This window comes from Gopherus evgoodei, chromosome 15 (genome assembly GCF_007399415.2).
Source record: "Gopherus evgoodei ecotype Sinaloan lineage chromosome 15, rGopEvg1_v1.p, whole genome shotgun sequence".
NCBI classification, from domain to species: domain Eukaryota; kingdom Metazoa; phylum Chordata; order Testudines; family Testudinidae; genus Gopherus; species Gopherus evgoodei.
Genome location: NC_044336.1, coordinates 11,232,287 through 11,249,209, shown reverse-complemented (window position 1 = coordinate 11,249,209; position 16,923 = coordinate 11,232,287). Strand labels below are relative to the sequence as shown.

The 16,923-nt window shown below is 47.4% G+C and overlaps 1 protein-coding gene across 3 annotated transcripts in view; it reads right to left on the bottom strand.

Annotated features, from left to right (window-relative positions):
• Positions 1-16,923, bottom strand: part of SEPTIN9 (septin 9) — a 267,635-nt gene that overhangs the window by 187,476 nt on the left and 63,236 nt on the right. The window contains exon 1 of one of the 3 annotated variants that reach the window (XM_030534405.1): positions 13,165-13,241. The exons of the other annotated variants lie outside the window; for them this stretch is intronic. Coding sequence (XP_030390265.1) covers positions 13,165-13,186 — 22 coding nt within the window. The 5' untranslated portion in view covers positions 13,187-13,241. Of the gene's footprint in view, positions 1-13,164; positions 13,242-16,923 lie in introns of those variants that run through there. 3 annotated transcript variants of the gene reach the window in all.

Sequence of the window (16,923 nt, the reverse complement as noted above, 5' to 3'; positions counted from 1 at the left end):
GAGAATGGCCACCTGGGAGTCTCAGACCAGCAAGCCTCAAGAAAAACTATTTCACTCTCTGCTTTATTCTTCATTCTACAGACAGACATGGGAAGGAAGTGTGGCTAGGACAGAGATTACATTGCAGTTATGTCCCAGATCTTGGCCATCCAAAGGCAGGTCCAACAAGCTAGAACATCCTTGCATTGCAATTGCATGTCCAGAACCACTGTCCTCTGACAGTCTCTCTCCCCAATTTTCCGCCAGACTCCTCACTGCCATGGCATCCCTTTTCCTGCCTTTTGTTTCGACCGCTTGCCAAGCAAGTGGAACCCTTGGATACGAACGTGGTGAGTGACGGTTGTGATAAATATGCTCTGGATTGCAGTAGTGCCTACGGCCCCATTGTGCTAGGTTCTTTACACACATCTATCACACAAAATCCCGGCTCTAAAGAATTTAGAGTTTTATTAAAGTATTAGCATTAACTGCAAAATCTGTTCTTGCCTGTTCATATGGACGAACCTCCAAGTGAAAGATCCCTCTCGCATTAGGCAATGGATAATACAACCCACCGCCCCCACAATAATGCTCTGTATTTATATAGGCCTTCTTAAATTAGTAGATCTCAAAAGCACTTTACAGAGGAATTCCCATACTGGATAGACCCAAGCTATCCAGTCTCTGGCAGCACCCAATGCTTCAGAGCAACATATAAGAACCTCACAAGAGGCAAGAGTGGGATAATCTGCCCCCTTTGCAGGCCTCACGCCGGTCTCTAGGGCCTTGTTTACACTTCTGGCAGCATGCAGGGAATGTGGAGCTACACGCCGCAGTGAAAGGCAGCCTGTGTCCACACTAGGCACTGTTGTGTGTTGCTGCATTCAGCAGTGAAAGGCTCTGGCAATGGGGAGGCAGCGGGGAAAGGCTCCATCAGCAGGGAGCTGCCAGAGCCTTTCCTCCTTGCTGGAGCCTTTCCCTGCAGCAGGGAAAGGTTCCGGCAGTGGGACATTACACTGCTACAAACAACAGTATGGCTGTGGGAGGCCTGGCTTGAGTGTGTAGAGAACTGTGTAGGGTACATGCCTGGGGGTTCAGGCACTCTATTCTTTTCTACTCACCCACGCAGAGCCTCACCGTCCACCCTGCTATTTATACCCATGCTAGCTTGGTGTGCAGTGTCTGTACTCCACGGGCTGCCGTCAGTGTAGATGTACCTTAACAGAGATGGGCTTAAGCCCTGAAGCACGAGGTAACACCTTGTAGGTGGAGAAACAGAGGGATGACGTGACTTGCTCAGGCAGCAGGGCAGTGGCAGGAATAAAACCCTGGTTTGCGTCTCAGTTCAGGTCATTAACCAGTAGAATATGCCACCTTGGTCTGCCTGCAAAGGGAGTCCTCCTATGTAGGATGCAGCCACTTCTCTCAGATTGAGCCTAGAGTAGAAATGGGCCCTAGCCACAAAGCTAAGACCTGGATCTGGATCTTTACTCGAGAGCATGCTAGCTTCACAGGCACTCTCTTAAGGAAAAGCATCTGGCTGAGACGATGGAACTTAACCCTTTCGTTTTCGTTTTTCAGATGCACAAAGAGATTAATTTAGGCTACATCTACACTGGCTTAACTGTGTTGCTCAGGAGCGTGAATCATTTTGTGGCATGTATGTCAGCAGGAGCCAGACACTCCTCCCCACCAGAAAGGATAAAAAGCCTGTACAAAGCACAGCGCCTTCCGACCATGTGCCCCGTGGCAATCCTCTTCGGTTAGACTCATGGCCCTGTTAGAAGAGAGTTTGTATATAGATCCCAAACCACCATTCCATATTTGTGACTCAGGACTTGAAACTTGCAGCCCTGAAAAAAAGCCCTGGAAAGAAAAGCTTCTGAAACTAATAAATTACACATGTCCCTTTCTCTCTCAAAAGTGAGAGAGAGTCACCTACAGCTGACCAGAACCGGAGAGTGGAGGATGGGTGGCCAGTAATGGGCAGACCTGCTGGCCCAAGGAGCCTGCAAACAAGGCCCAGAGGATCTGAGGGGAAAAGAGGGAAACAGCATGTGAGAGGGGAATTGTGTTGGAGGTCCCTCTAGCAGGGGATCACTTGAACAGCGGTTTCAGGTTTTGGGTGCCTGTCTGAGGTGCCTTGGGTTCAGAAGCCTGTGGGATCTGTCGGTGCTCAAGTCCTCAGAAATAAGACCCAAGGTGTCTCCAGAGAGGGAGCCCAAATCAGATGCCATTCTTGCATGTTTGGGCCTAAGCTTCTCCTACAGCAGTGCCTATTCCTCCCAACACCGCCTTCCAGCACTCACTGGGCCCTGGCTGCTTTATGAGTCCCACGTGACTCACACCCAATCTTGCCTTTATACCAAGAATGGCACATGTGGAGAAAGAAGAGGCACCTCTGGAATCTGGCTTGGATGGGCCTGGATAAGAGGATGGCATGCTTGGCGCAGGTCATTTCAAACTTGAGTGAGTTGCTGTTGCCCGCAGGGTGTCATAACAGACCCTAGTAGTTCCACTGGGCCACTTTTGGGGCCGCTCTACCAGACAGCCAGGAACACGGCCCAGTAAAAGCTTTTCTCCACGATGCCAAAGCATAAACCTCTGACCAGTCTTTGGTTATGAACCGTGACCCCTGAGCCTGCCCCGTGGCGGGGTATGGCCCCTGATGGGGGTAGTGGGGTTTGGCCCCTGATGGGGCTTTTCCTGTGAACCCTACGGAGCTGGGTATAGCTGAGTGAGTAATTATGCTTGTTAGGCCCCAAACTAATTACCGCATACCACATAACCTGCAGTTTGCTCCAAGAAGTATTTATTTAGCCAGTCATACCTGGTGATGATGTAATCAGTTAATTAGTAAGGATCTTACATTTATACAGCAAAGCTTTGCAAATCTGTCGTGGCCATTTACCAGCCCAGCCACAAAATCTACTTGTTGGCCCTTTTATCGTGGTAATGTCAAAGCTAATGATAGTGTACTTACTTGTCAAATTACATATAATCTCCCCAGGCCAGGGGAAGTAGACGTTTGCACAACTCTTAGAGTATCTCTCGGCTTTAATGATCCCAGGGAGCTGCTGAACTTGATATACAGGGATTTCTTGGCCAGCCACTCAAATGGCAGCCACGCCAGGGGTGGAAAATGACACGTGTTTAACAACAGAAACACCATCAAGGACTATGTGTTTGTAGCACAATGGGGCCCCAGTGCAGGATGGAGACGCACAGGCACTACTGCAATACAAATAAATAAATAATAATGATGATACCCCTTGGTTTAGGACAGGAGGTAAGAAGGAGTGCAACATCCTATTCCAACTGCAAGGGAAATTAGTTACCCAGATTGATATTTGGTAAGGCCATGCTGCTCTTGCAAACAAATGCCGTAGGATCTTTGGTAACCAGAAGCAGTCAGAGCTTCTCTCTCACAAAACTCATCGTTGAGGGAAGTGAAGTGAAGGGGACTGCCTACTGACTCACCCATCCTATTGCCTATAGCTCCAGAGTTTCCTTCATGGCCTTCCATCCAAGCACAGACAGACTATTATCCCCATTGTTCAGGTGGAGAACTGTGGCACAGAGAAACTAGGTGAGTTGCCCAAGGTTATACAGGAAGTCTATGGCAGAGCAAGGAATTGAACCTGGGACTCGTGATACTAGGCTACCCCACTAACTATTGGGCTATCCTTCCTCTCTTAATATCAGCCAGAGAGAATACGGTTGAAAGCAGGTCCCTCTATGTAGAGTACATAACCTGATACTAGGATTTATAGCAAGAGGTGTTGCTGCTCTCTTTAATGTATTATTGTGTACCGATGGCATTAGCTATAGCTGCGACTACCTAGTGGCGAAGCCAACAGGACACACAGACACTGTGCTTCTGGGATTGCTAAGATTACAGAAGACGTGTTGATTCAGACATACTTCCCCAACTACGTACTTGCTTCTTAAATACTCAGCATCTTGGTATGCTGGACTCTGGAACTTGGAAGCATTTTGACTTCCATGAGATACTTCTTCCCTTCATCCCCAGCAATGTCTGAGTCTCAGTCATGCAGCATGATCAATCACTGTGAAAGGGACTCTGAAAACTGAAAATGCACTGAAGTGCTGATTCAAGGCCATGTGAGTTGGTGATGGGAACCCTCACAGCTAGAGACTTGATTCTACTTGACCCCCCTTGTGAGAGGAGAATCATGAAGTATGAAATCATACTATATTATTGTAAATTATATTACAGTTGCACCTAGAAATGACAACACAGATGTACTAGACACTGTACATCCATACACACAATAAGAATCAGGAGCTCACAATCTATGAATAGACTAGCCAGACAAAAAGGTGAGTGAAGGCTAGCATTGTCCCCATTTTACAGAAATGGAACTGCGGCACAGAGAGTAAGTGTCTTGCCCAAGATCACACAGGAAGTCTGTGGCAGAGCCAGGAAGTGACTCCAGATCTGCTGAATCTCAGTACAAAGCCTTACTCGCAATTATCTTTCCTCCAATCTGAGTGGCACACAGGATCTACTCCAAGGGATGAATATAGCTGAATTGCTTGGTAATAGTGACCATACTGTAATTACATTTAATATGCTTGTGTGGAGGGGAATATAAAAAAAAAACCCAACCCCACCACAATAGCATTTAAGTTCAAAAAGGAGAACTACATTAAAATGAGGTGGCTAGTTAAATGGAAATTAAAAGGAACATTCACAAGAGTGAAATGCCTGCAAGCTACAAGAAACTTTTTAAAAACACCTTAATAGAGGCTCAAACTATATGTGTACCCCAAATTAAAAAAAAACAGTAAGAGGACAAAAAACAAAACAAAAAACAAAACAAAAAAAACCAACCCATCACCATGGCTAAACAACAGAATAAAAGAGGTGGTTAGAGACAAAAAGGCATCCATTAAAAACTGGAAGTCAAATCCTACTGAGGGAAGCAGAAAGGAGCATAAACTAAGACAAGTGTAAAAGTATAATTAAGCAAGTCAAAAAAGAATGTGAAGACCAGCTAGCAAAAGACACAAAAACTAACCTCAATTTTTTTGAAGTACATCCAAAGCAGGAAGCCTGCCAACCAATCAGTGGGGCCACTAGACAATCGAGATGCTAAAGGAGCACTTAAAGAAGACAAGGATGTTGCGGAGAAGTGAAATGAATTCCTTGCATCAGTCTTCACTGCAGAGGATGTGAGGGAGATTCCCACACCTGAGTCATTCTTTTTAGGTGACAAAACTGAGGAACTGACCCAGACTGAGGTTTCGATAGAGGTGGTTTTGGAATAAAGTGATAAATTAAACAGTAATAAATCACCAGGACCAGATGGTTTTCACCCAAGAGTTCTGGAAGAACTCAGATATGAAATTGCAGAACTAGTAACTAAGGTAGGAAGTTGGCACCTATGCTATGGGTGACCCTAAGCCTCTGACTGCCAGAACTGGGACTGGCTGATGGGGGATGGATCACTTGATAATTGATCTGTTCTGTTCATTCCCTCTAATGCAGGGGTCCCCAACGCAGTGCACAGGGGCATCTAAATGCGTCTGCATCCTGGCCGGCGGTCGAGCATCTGCCAAAATGCCGCCGAAATTCGACGGCATTTCGGCAGCGACGCCTCTGGATGATGCCACTTGTCACCGGCATTTTGGCGGATGCTCGACTGCTGCCATGGTCCTTCGTTTGGTGCCCGACAGACGAAAAAGGTTGGGGACCACTGCTCTAATGTGTCTGACACTGGCTACTGTTGGAAACCAGGATACTGGGCTAGATGGACCATTAGCCTGACACAGTATGGTTATCCTTATATTCTTAATGTAAAACTTCACCCTGTGAAGACCTGTGGTGCTCAGAAGGGGACAGTTATAGAGAGCCCAGCTGCATGTATCTGAAGATCTGATATTTGTATCAGATACTTTCTATTGTGGGTTTAGTTTCTCGTCACATTTTTTACTCTGAAGTAGCATAGTCCAAAGGTCAGTTCATATAAAACAAGCCACCTGCAGGTATAGGCTGGCGCCCATGAAAAACACTAGATAAAAAATCCTGAACTCTTAGGGTTGGGACTCATATGGACCTTCTCATACTTTCAAACTCCAGCTCTTGGGATGAGATAAAAATAGGTCTAGTAAAAAGCTATCATCATTGAACAGGAGGCGGGAATCCCATATTGTCCCTGTCTCTCTCCAAAGTACAGGTGTGGAGCTGGAGTTTGAATGCTCTAATTTGCTGCTAGTCTGCAGAGTAGCCAATGGGCTGATTTCCAAGTGCTCAGCGCCACAGCCGGGGCCAGAACGTCAAGAAAACTTAGCTCCCATTTGGGCACCAAATGGCTAGATTGTCATGTTGGGTGCTAAGGATTATTTGTTTGAAAATGCTCTAATTTGAGGCCCTAAATTGGAGCTGAACTAGTTTGAAAATAGGCCCCCAATTACAGGTGCCGAGCACTTGAAAATCTGGCCCCTACAAGGGAAAAATCAGGCATAAAATTGAAAAAAAACCCTAAAGACTAAGAACCATTTCCATGAAATTAACAAACCAACCCCATGGAAAGAGAGAGACAGCCATGCACACAGTCCCCTTGGAGTGATTCATTCAGTGATCACTGCAGTACAACTGTCTAACCAGTTAAGATGGATTCTCTTGCACACTTTGCTTCTAAGCAGTGAAAGTGAAGCAGGCTAGTCTATCTGCAGCATGTTCATTGCATAGGCAGGGGGGAGGAAAAATACAAAGTGGCATAGAGGAAAATGAACTAGGCTGCTCAAATTCTTTCCATTTTAATAATCTAATGTTACTTGTATCACAGATGAAGTTCCCTTTTTTTAATGATGGATTTCTAACCTGGCAGCATCCCTTTAAAAAGAAATGAAGAGAATCCCTTGCACATGATTAAGGGTGGAAATCAGGAAGTTACTGAACCTTAGTGTTGGAACTGAGGTAAAATCAGGCTCTTGCTAACCAGGGAACCAATCTGTCGGCTTCTGAAGGAACTAGTTTTATCTCCGCACTCCTACCTGATAGTCACATTTTTTTTCTTTTTGGGTCCCCAGGAGGGTCCCCTAAGCAACTGCTCTCAGACTTCACTCCTGGCAGCAAAGCCATTAGAAAGCACCATTTCTAGGAAGGACATCACACCATTGTAGCAACCTGCAAGGAACTTGGAGGGAGGAGTACAGGTTTCAGGAGACACCAGGAAGTTAGCCTGTGTTCACAGGGCTAGAATGCTAGCCAGAGTTGCAGCATCTCTTAGTAAAGAGACAGTTCAGTTTTACAAGCAATATTTATCTTCTCTGTTATTACCCAGCATGAGGTACATGAAGCATGGTGACAGTGGTCAGTCTAGTGAGACCCATGTCAAGGAACAGTAAAAGCAGCAAAGAGTCCCGTGGCACCTTATAGACCAGGGGTTGGCAACCTTTCAGAACTGCTGTGCCGAGTCTTCATTTATTCATTCTAATTTAAGGTTTCACGTGCCAGTAATACATTTTAATGTTTTTAGAAGGTCTCTTTCTACAAGTCTATAATATATAACTAAACTATAGTTGTATGTAAAGTAAATAAGGTTTCAGAATGATTAAGAAGCTTCATTTAAAATTAAATTAAAATGCAGAGCCCCCTGGACCAGTGGCCAGGACCCGAGCAGTGTGAGTGCCACTGAAAATCAGCTTGTGTGCTGACTTCGGCACCCTTGCCATAGGTTGCCTACCCCTACTCTATGTTTATGTTAGAGAAGGCAAGTCAAGGAAATGCGCCTTGCACTTGGAGCGGAAGACAGTGAGCTTTGTGATGGTCCTGAATTCTTGTGGGAGTTCATTCCACAATCCTGGGCCTGTCTCCCATCCTGCTTTATGTTGTCCCGGGCAGGGACAGTCTCTCTGTGTTTATACAGGTAAAGCATCCTACAGCCTCAATCCTGATTAATGCCTTTGGGCATCAGTAGAACAGACTATTCTAATAGAAATGGTTATTAATAATAATATGACTATTTAGCCTATTAAACTGTCTGCCTCAGTAAAATCACCTGGCACTGAGTTTCACAAGTTAACGCTGTAGTGCATTAAAACACATAGAGCTGCTTTTTTGTTATCAGATATCTTTATTCTCGTGTTCGGCAAAAGGGCTGCAAAGCTACAGCCATCTGGTGTTCTCTAGCCCCTTATTTATTAATTCATATGCCTCTCTCCTCTTCCTTTACTCCAGCGGTAGGCAACCTATGGCACATGTGCCGAAGGCGGCACGCGAGCTGATTTTCAGCGGCACTCACACTGCCTGGGTCCTGGCCACTGGTCCGGGGTCTCTGCATTTTAATTTAATTTTAAATGAAGCTTCTTAAACATTTTAAAAACCTTATTTAAACTATTGTTGTATGTAAAGTAGTTATATATTATAGACTTACAGAAAGAGACCTTCTAAAAACGTTAAAATGTATTACTGGCATGCGAAACCTTAAATTAGAATGAATACATGAAGACTCGGCACACCACTTCTGAAAGGTTTCCAACCCCGATATAGTATATAAAACAAATCCAAAACCAGACACTTCCCTGCGCACACTTTTCCCCCGAGGAGCGGATGAGAGAACAAACATTAGACATGTACTGCACTGCTGAGGGTGCTCAGATATTATGGTGAAAGGTGCAATGGAAGAACCTAGAGAGACTAGAACATTTTAAAAGGACCATGATCTGAATATGTCTCTGTACTTAAACAAGCTACAATACAATTGACAAGGACTATCATAGCCTCGCGCTTCAAGGATCACCAGTCGCAGAACTAGGTGTATTACAGGGATTGGCACCTTCATCTGAAGCATCAAGCGTTGGCCACTGTCAGAGACAGGAAAGCCAATTAGGGAAGCTGTTGATCTGCCATGACGTGGCAAGGCCTGTGGTCTCCCAGTGTGGGGAGCACCTGTAGGATTCAGGAATGCTTATTTACAGTAGCTGCAGGAGCACAGCACTCTTACCGAAGAGAAGAGGCTTGATTCTCAGTCATGCTGAGGCCCCTCACACGAGGAATTCAGACAGGGAGTTTTTATTTCCGCATTGTGAAGCTCCAGTGGTAGAATATTAATGAAAAGCATGTTTTTGGCCAGCAGAATGCCTAGGAAACGTGGCTGCCTAGCACCCCGCAGATCTGTTCTCCATCTGAGTCATGTTTCGTTGATTCACCAAAACCAGGGTTTTTTCTTTCCTGCTGCCAACACTGCAGAGCCAGCAGAGCTGTGAGAGAGCAGGATGCTTTCTCCTCTGCCTGGGACACCAACCGCTGAACTGCCAACTCCTGTCACGATGGCTGAAGCACATCCAGGCAGACTATGAGGCCATGACTCAGATGAAACTAGAGGGCCCAGTTCTCCTCTCCTGTGCACTAGTATGCAGGCCCATCGAGAGACATGTAGGGCCCCAGTAAAATAATGTTAGCTGGGGCTGCACTCCCTCCATTTCCTTTTATTTATCCAGATGATACAAATGTTTTGGGGGGGGGCCCTGGGCATAGGGACTCAGTACAACTGCCCCCCTCCATCAGCCCTGCTGGTGTGCATCAGGGGTAACGCTGATGGAGTGACTCTGGTGTACATGAGATCAGAGTCAGACCCCGAGTAAGAATCGGATCCACAGATCGCAGCTGGATTGCCAGGTACCAGGCACAGCTCACTCTGCTGGCAGACAAACCGAGATGATTTGCCCAGGAGTCAGTGCTGGAGAATAAACCTGGAAAACTGACAACATAATCTGAACTGCCCAGAACCTCACTTAACAAGATTTTCCTATGTTCCCTTTAACCCTCACTTTACTGTGTCTCAAAAGTGCTTACCCAGCACATTTGAAATTCCTCCCTGAATCGCAGCTTTTAAATATTGTTTACTATTAACAAAGCTATGTCATTGGATTTTAACTCTTTCCTCAGGCTCTACATATAGCCATAACCCTCCTGCATTTCCTTCTCCCACGCTGCTGAGACAGGGCTTTCGAAAGGATGAATCATTCAAGAACTGCCTCTAGTCATGTCCCTTTCTTTCTCCAATCTTGGACAGAGCTTCACTGCCTGGCGACTCTGCAGTGCACTCTTTCCTCCCCAGCAGAGACTGCTGACAGCTAAGGCCTCCAGAACAGAGCGAGCATGAGAAGCAAGAGCAGAGTATTGGGTATGGTATCCCCCATGAAACGGTCCCAAGTCTGAGCTGTGTGTGCAAACCAGCCTCCGTGCCCTTGAGTTAAGAGACATACAACTACTACCCTTGTTTAGCACATATCTCATACCACAACTATTTGTCATCCACAGGCAGGATGAGGATTTAACTGGGGGCTCTGTTGCCTGGCTTCCCTGCCAACAACTGCATGACACAACTAAATCAAGGGAACTGAAATCTGCATAGACCCATCGGATTCCAGCAGGGGTCGCTGGCACACCCAAGCTAAGTCATCAGCAGACAGGACCGTTTGCATACTTTGCTAGTGACCCATACAGGAAGGGGCCAGGCTACCGGAGATTAACTAGAGCTGCTGCCTCTGTGGACTACTGTACCAGGGTCTTTCCTGCCTGTGGCTCCCTTGCACATGGGGTACCAAGGATCAGCGTGGATGGGAGGTATCCCACCTAGAGTTAAGTGGTCTCTTTGCTTCAGTTAGCTATTGCATTTAGGTTGCATGGGGTGTCTTGCATTGAGCAGTTCCAAAATGAGCAGGGGCTCCGGGGAGTGGAGATCTGGCACTTCTCTTGACTAAAGAGGCCTCAAATCATGAGACTGGGGCCAGAAATTAAAGCCCTGTTTCTTGTCAGCACTCCTGTTTGTCAGGCCCCCTTGTCCTGGGAAAATATCAGTGCAATAGAAAAGCAGCAGCAGATTTAAAAGATTGTTTCAGTGCCGGGTTCGACTGGCCCTGTTCTGCAGAACTTGTCCCATTCCCTCTGTTGTTTATCCTCTGCCTGGCCGAGGCCGGTGCTGCAGCGATAGAGGATTATCCACATCGGAGCACTGGTATTACTGACACATACACACTCCATCCTTTGGGTCAAGGGCAGCTCCCAGGAATGCTTTGAAGTGGCTCAAACAAAGGAGGGAATGTGGGGAAGAGAGGGCAAGAGAGAAGGAGTGCACACGTCATCTGAGCTGCCCTTATTGGAAAAGGGCTGGGAGAGGCAGAACTCTCCCACAGGCCCGTCTCAAGCTGTGAGCGCTCTCAATTCCCATTGACAGCAAGGGCAGGAGCTGGGGGTGCAGGGCCGTCCAGAGGATTCAGAAGGCCTGGGGCAGGGCCGGGTCTTCGACGGAAATTCAGCGGCGAGTCCCTCTCAGAGGGAAGGACCCGCCACCGAATTGCCGCCGAAGAACAAAGCGGCGGCGGTAGAGCAGCCTAAGTGCTGCCGATCGCGTCTTTTTTTTTCCTGCTGCTTGCGGCACTGGTACTCACCGGGCGGGGCTTCAAGGCTTAGGCAGCATTTCAGCGGCGGGTCCTCCACTCATTGCGAGTCTTCCGTTGCACTGAAGAACCCGCTGCTTAAGACCTAGAGCGAGTGAAGGGCCCGCCGCCGAAGTGCTTCCGAAAACCCGGAGCGGCTCACAGGGCCCCTGAGGGGCCTGGGGCAAATTGTCCCACTTGCCCCCCTCTCTGGGTGGCCCTATGTGGGTGCCCAGCACCTACCAGGATCAGGCCCTTAGGCAATCGCAGCTGGTCTGTGCTCCATCAGGGTTGTGCTCCCTCTGTCAAGCATGGTTACACACCTGGCTGGAGTACAGAAAGGCCTCCCCGATGGTACCTCATGGCACAGGCTAGTGTCCAGACAGACAGCAGAGGAGTTACAGATGCCTCAAGGTTTCCAACTGCAGAGCCCCACAGTCCCCCGCTCTCAGCCCACTCTCACCCGCACCCCTCCCTTGCTCGACTGCTTCCCCTCATCCTTGTGGTTTTCTTTCCAACCCTGATGCCCAGTAGCGCGGTGCTGCTTGCCTCAGCCCCGTCGCCGCTTTACCCAGGCCAACTCAGAGCAGCCAGAAGAACATGCAGGCTCCAGAGCAGGCAAGAAGCGATCTGCTCTCCACTCCAGCACACCACCTGGCCCTCACCAGGGAACCACAGACTGAGTTAATGGCTGCAGAGTCCCAGCCCATTCAAAGTAGCAGCCCCTGCACTCCTGGCCATTCCAAATGCATTGGGATTCCTTTGCTGGAGGGCCTCCTGTCTTCTCTTTGGGACCCTCAGAGCTCTGTATGGACTCAGCCCTATTCTTAGTCTCTGGGCTCAAGTTCTAGGGCAAACATTCCCCCATCCCCACCCCTGACTTTTAATAATTAATAGTTGTCAAGGCCTCAGCCACTGCTCAGCATGAAGTCCTGCAATGCTGCAAAGCTGCTTGCAGAGCCCTGGTTACCTGACGCCTTCTGACCAATCGGCAGCAGTTTTGGGATTAATCTCTCGGACATGCGCCATTAGTTGGGGTTTGCAGGGAAGGACAGGAGTTGGATGTATCCGGTTTAATTGCCCTTCTATCACCACCCCAATACACACACTTCACCAGCAACTTGAAGCCCAAGACATGCCAACTACATGAAATCAACCCCCTTTTCCAGGGTTATACAACCAACCCCAGCTCAATGTGGGAACACATGCAGCCAGGAGGCGCTGTCCTAGGAGCAGGAGACTCCTGACCTATGACTGAGTCTCTGTGCAGCAATACAAGCATTATTGGAGAGGAAGATATTGTCTTTAACACAAGCTTTGGCATGCTGAGAGAGCTAAACCACAACACAGCCATATGAACGAAGCAGCCGACCTCCAGGCTCTCAAGGCATCCTTAAGTTTCTCTCCCTGACTCTGAGTCCTGAGCTAACAGTCTCAGCATTCATCTGCCTCACTCGGTGCGGCAGATTGGAAAATAAAAAAAAATAAAAAAGAGAGCGAGTGAGCAAGAGAGAGACTAAAATGAAATCCAGACCCAGAAAACGGTTTCTTTCTCCCACACCCTCCTATCCCTCTGTTGGAAACACGGGCTGCTTGGAGAACTTAGAAAGATGGGGAAAAAAAAGCAGAACATTATAAAAAAATAAAAGGAACCATTGAAATCAAACCAGAGCTTGGCCGGTTCTTCTCTTAATATTCAGACACTCTGAGGCAAGTGGAGGGAGAGCAGGGGAGAGTAACAAAACAGCAGAGATAAAACGATCAATAGCCTACCTGAAATGCGGTCCCTCTCCATTACTACAGGGTATATTTAGCATCCGCGTGTCACGCCGTCCCTTTTTTCGGTGGCGTCCCCTTCTTTCACCCACTCTCCCTCCCTCCCTCCTTTCCTTGCCTCCTCCTCCTCCTCCTCCTCTTCCCAAAAAAAGCTCTTTGTCTGGTCTAATTTCTTCAATCTGTTGCAATCATGAATGCATCCAAATTACCACATTTCCATGTGCTGATCATATGTTTGTGCTCCAAACTGAAGTAGCTTTGTCTCTTTGAAATGAAAAGAAAGATTGAGGAAGAAAGGGAGAGAAAAAAAAAAGAGGGGGGTACATGACCCACAAATTCAACAACCCCCTGAATTACTCCAGCGCATGTAGATGATGACAAAGCCCAAGTTCTCCAGAGCACAGTCTTAAAGCTGCAGCATGCGTGAATCCAGGAGACTGCGGCCGTCTCCGTGGCTGACTCCGTTTAGTATCCACCAGGAGATGCTTACACAACTTGACTCCTTGGAATAACAGAGCAACACATCCAGCTTCTCAAATCTCTCCCTGCTTCCCCAGTCTTATTTTGTTGCTATTTCCTCTATCCACGGCCCTCCTCCTTCGGTGGCTAAAGCATTTTAAAGAACTAAGATCCTGCTTGTTCCCCCACCCAGCCAGGTCTGAAGTTTCGATTCATGCATAAACTATTCCGCTGATGAAGGCTGATTTCATCCTCAGGCAGAGCATCACGGTTTGCCTGCTACCAGGAAGGACCCGACTGCAGCACATGTTTAGTCTCCCACCAGAGCCCTGCTGGAGAGGTTTACAGCTGAATCTTGGCAAGCAGTCCCTGCTTCTCCTTCACATGAACAGCCGGCTATGCCAGGCCCTCCCCTCGCTACACAAGTGATAAGAGAAGAGATTTCTGAAGCCAGCTGGAAAATGATAGTGAAACCTCCCCTTCTAACCCAGCGGTGACAGGAGTCAGGGGCTGCCCTGTCATCCTCGAATCGACAGAGCTGGGCTTCAGAAAGCACCTTTCATGTGCTCCCTTCCTGCACAGAGATGAGATAGGGGCTGGCAGTGTACTGAGTGTGCAGAGTAAATGGAGCAGCCATTATGAGCTCACCCGCCAATCTGGACATCAGAGCTGCTTCTGTTGAGGGCAGGAAGGGGGAATGCTGGCAAGGACTCTGGGGCTGGAGGCTCCTCTGTGTGGAAACTGCCACCTGGACAGCTGCCAAAGCCAAGCAGAAGAGACGTTGGTTAAACATCTCCCCCTGAGAGAACACCTGTACCAGCTCAATACATACTGCCTGGGGCCTCGGCGTGGGAATAAGGCCAACCCCCTGATGGGACTTGAACCCATAGCCTTCTGTCTCTGTAGGGAGAGAGCTTTGCTTGCACCTTCTGTTACTGCAGCAGTCGCACTGCTTGCTACCCAAGCCACAAGCCATTCTGTCCATGGGACACACTGCCTTGAATGACCCAGGAACTGTCTCTGTAAGTGCAGCAAATCCAGAGGATGGCACTGAGTGGTGAAGCACGAAGGGTACCAGCAGCCAACACGTCACTCAGCAGCTGGGCAATGAGAACACTCCGCTAATTCCTCAGGCCGTGAATCAACAGGCCAGATGCAAGGGCCCCAGCCCCTCCCCTCAATGTGCATGCAAGAGAGGCTTGGCCCTGCAATGAGAAAGCAGGGACTGCCACTAGGTGGCAAGGAATGGAAAGCCTTTATTGTTACTCACCTGTCGCACGGGTGTCGTTTGTAAAGCCTGGTGCACCAAAAAGCCAAACATGGCTGAGAACTTCCAGACAGGATGGTAACAGGCCATGAATCCCAGTGCTGCTTCAACGTGGTGAGATTCCAAACCAAAAGAGCTCTCGGCCAGGTTCCTTACTGTTTCCATTGCTTCACATGGACTCAACAGACATTCTAGGCATCGTGGGAGATACAACGAGGTACAATCCTGGAATCTTCCTATATGGATTATTATTTCTACTACAGTAGCACAGATGCCCTGATCAGGGTCCGATTGGGCAAGGCACTGTACATGCACCTATAATAAAGACAGTCCCTGCCCCAAAATGCATACAATCTATATGGAAAATTACATATATTGCAATAGTATCAGACACACACCCTTAGTAATGTGAACTATGAAAGAGGATTAACTCATGATTATTTGTATTGCAGTGGCACTTAGGAGCCCTGATCATGGCCCAGGACCTCATTGTGCTAGGCCCTGCTACAAACACAGAACAAAAAAGACAGTCCCTAAGCCATTATCGGTCTGGATGAATAAGCTTCTCATGAAAGAATCATTGGATTAAGGGAGCTGTCAAGAAAAGTATCTTGTTTTTTCTGGATTGGATCTACTATCCATTGGTTTATGGCAGCAGTACTGAAAAATCCCCCAAAGCTACACATTTTCTAACAAGTGTGAGGATGGAATCTGGTTGCTGTCAAAGCCAAAGACAGGAACAAAGGAATTGCTGCAGGGGATCAGACCATGGGCCCCCATGGCCAGTGCCAGCTGCTTCAGAGAAAGATGCAAGAAACCCTGCAGGAGCAGTTATGAGATAACCTGTTCCCATGGAGAGTTTCCTTCTGACCCCAATAGTTAGAAGTTGGCTTATGCCCTGAAGAGGTAGGGATTAGATTCTTTCTCATATTCTTTTAATATGAGAATTCTGGATATTCTTGCAGCTCATATAAGAATAATCTCTAGCTTTTCTACAGCACTTTTGCACCAGTACATCTCAAAGGAGGACAATATTATCTTCATTTTACAGAATGGGAAACTGAGGCACAGATCAGTGACAGTCACTCAGCAGGCCAGTGACAGAGCCAGGAACAGAACTCAACTTCCAGAATCCCTGTCCAGTGCTCTATTCACTAAGGGTATGTTGCCTCTCAATGTCTAGAGGAGAATAGGTGATGCTTCTCCATCCACAAAGAGTAACTCTTTATTTTCTGTCCAAAATGTAAAAGGGTAAAAAGCCATAAGCGTCGCATAGCTACATGAAGCACAGAATCGAATCCATTACCTCCCACAGGGAGCCTTCATTGACAGTCTCTTCATGCAGGAAGCCAACTGAAGGCTACAGAGGAAAGGAAAGAGTTAAGGGGAAATATCGAGAGAGGAAATAGATGAACGGGAAGGAAGGAGAGATGCAAAGCAGCACAAATGTTGCAGCATAGAGGTCTTAACCCATCAAGATCTGGGTAGCTCTGGACCTGCCAACCTGAGATGTCTCTCAGTGCCTGCCAGCTGCAGTGGGTACAGACCTGAAGGTGGGAGGCAACCAGTAGCTACTAACCAGGTGTTCTACGTGCGGGATTTTCTTCCTCCCCTCCCCTAGGATTGGAAATAGCATGGATCTAGTGACTCAGGGCTGTTGGGCAGAGGCTGCTGTGCCAAGGGCTGGAATTTGAGTGCTCCAGCTTTTTTTTTCCTTCTTGGTTTGGGAGAATTTATGGAGTTTGCTTTTATTTGCATTCATATTTGTATTTTAAACAGCTGGCAAAGGGGCCTAGAGTCCTCAATCGGTGCTTTATGATGTAGGAATTGTATAAATCTAAATAAAGTAAAACAAAATACATAGCAATTGCTAACAGCACTTGTTGGTGAAAATGTAGATTTTTGATTAGTTTGTTTGTTTTTGCTCCTTTGCATAATACTGAAGCACCTGAAAGAATGCCACTAAGACCCCACTGCGTTTAAGAATGTGCTTATGTTTAAGCACATGCTTTGCTGAATAACTGTTGTAC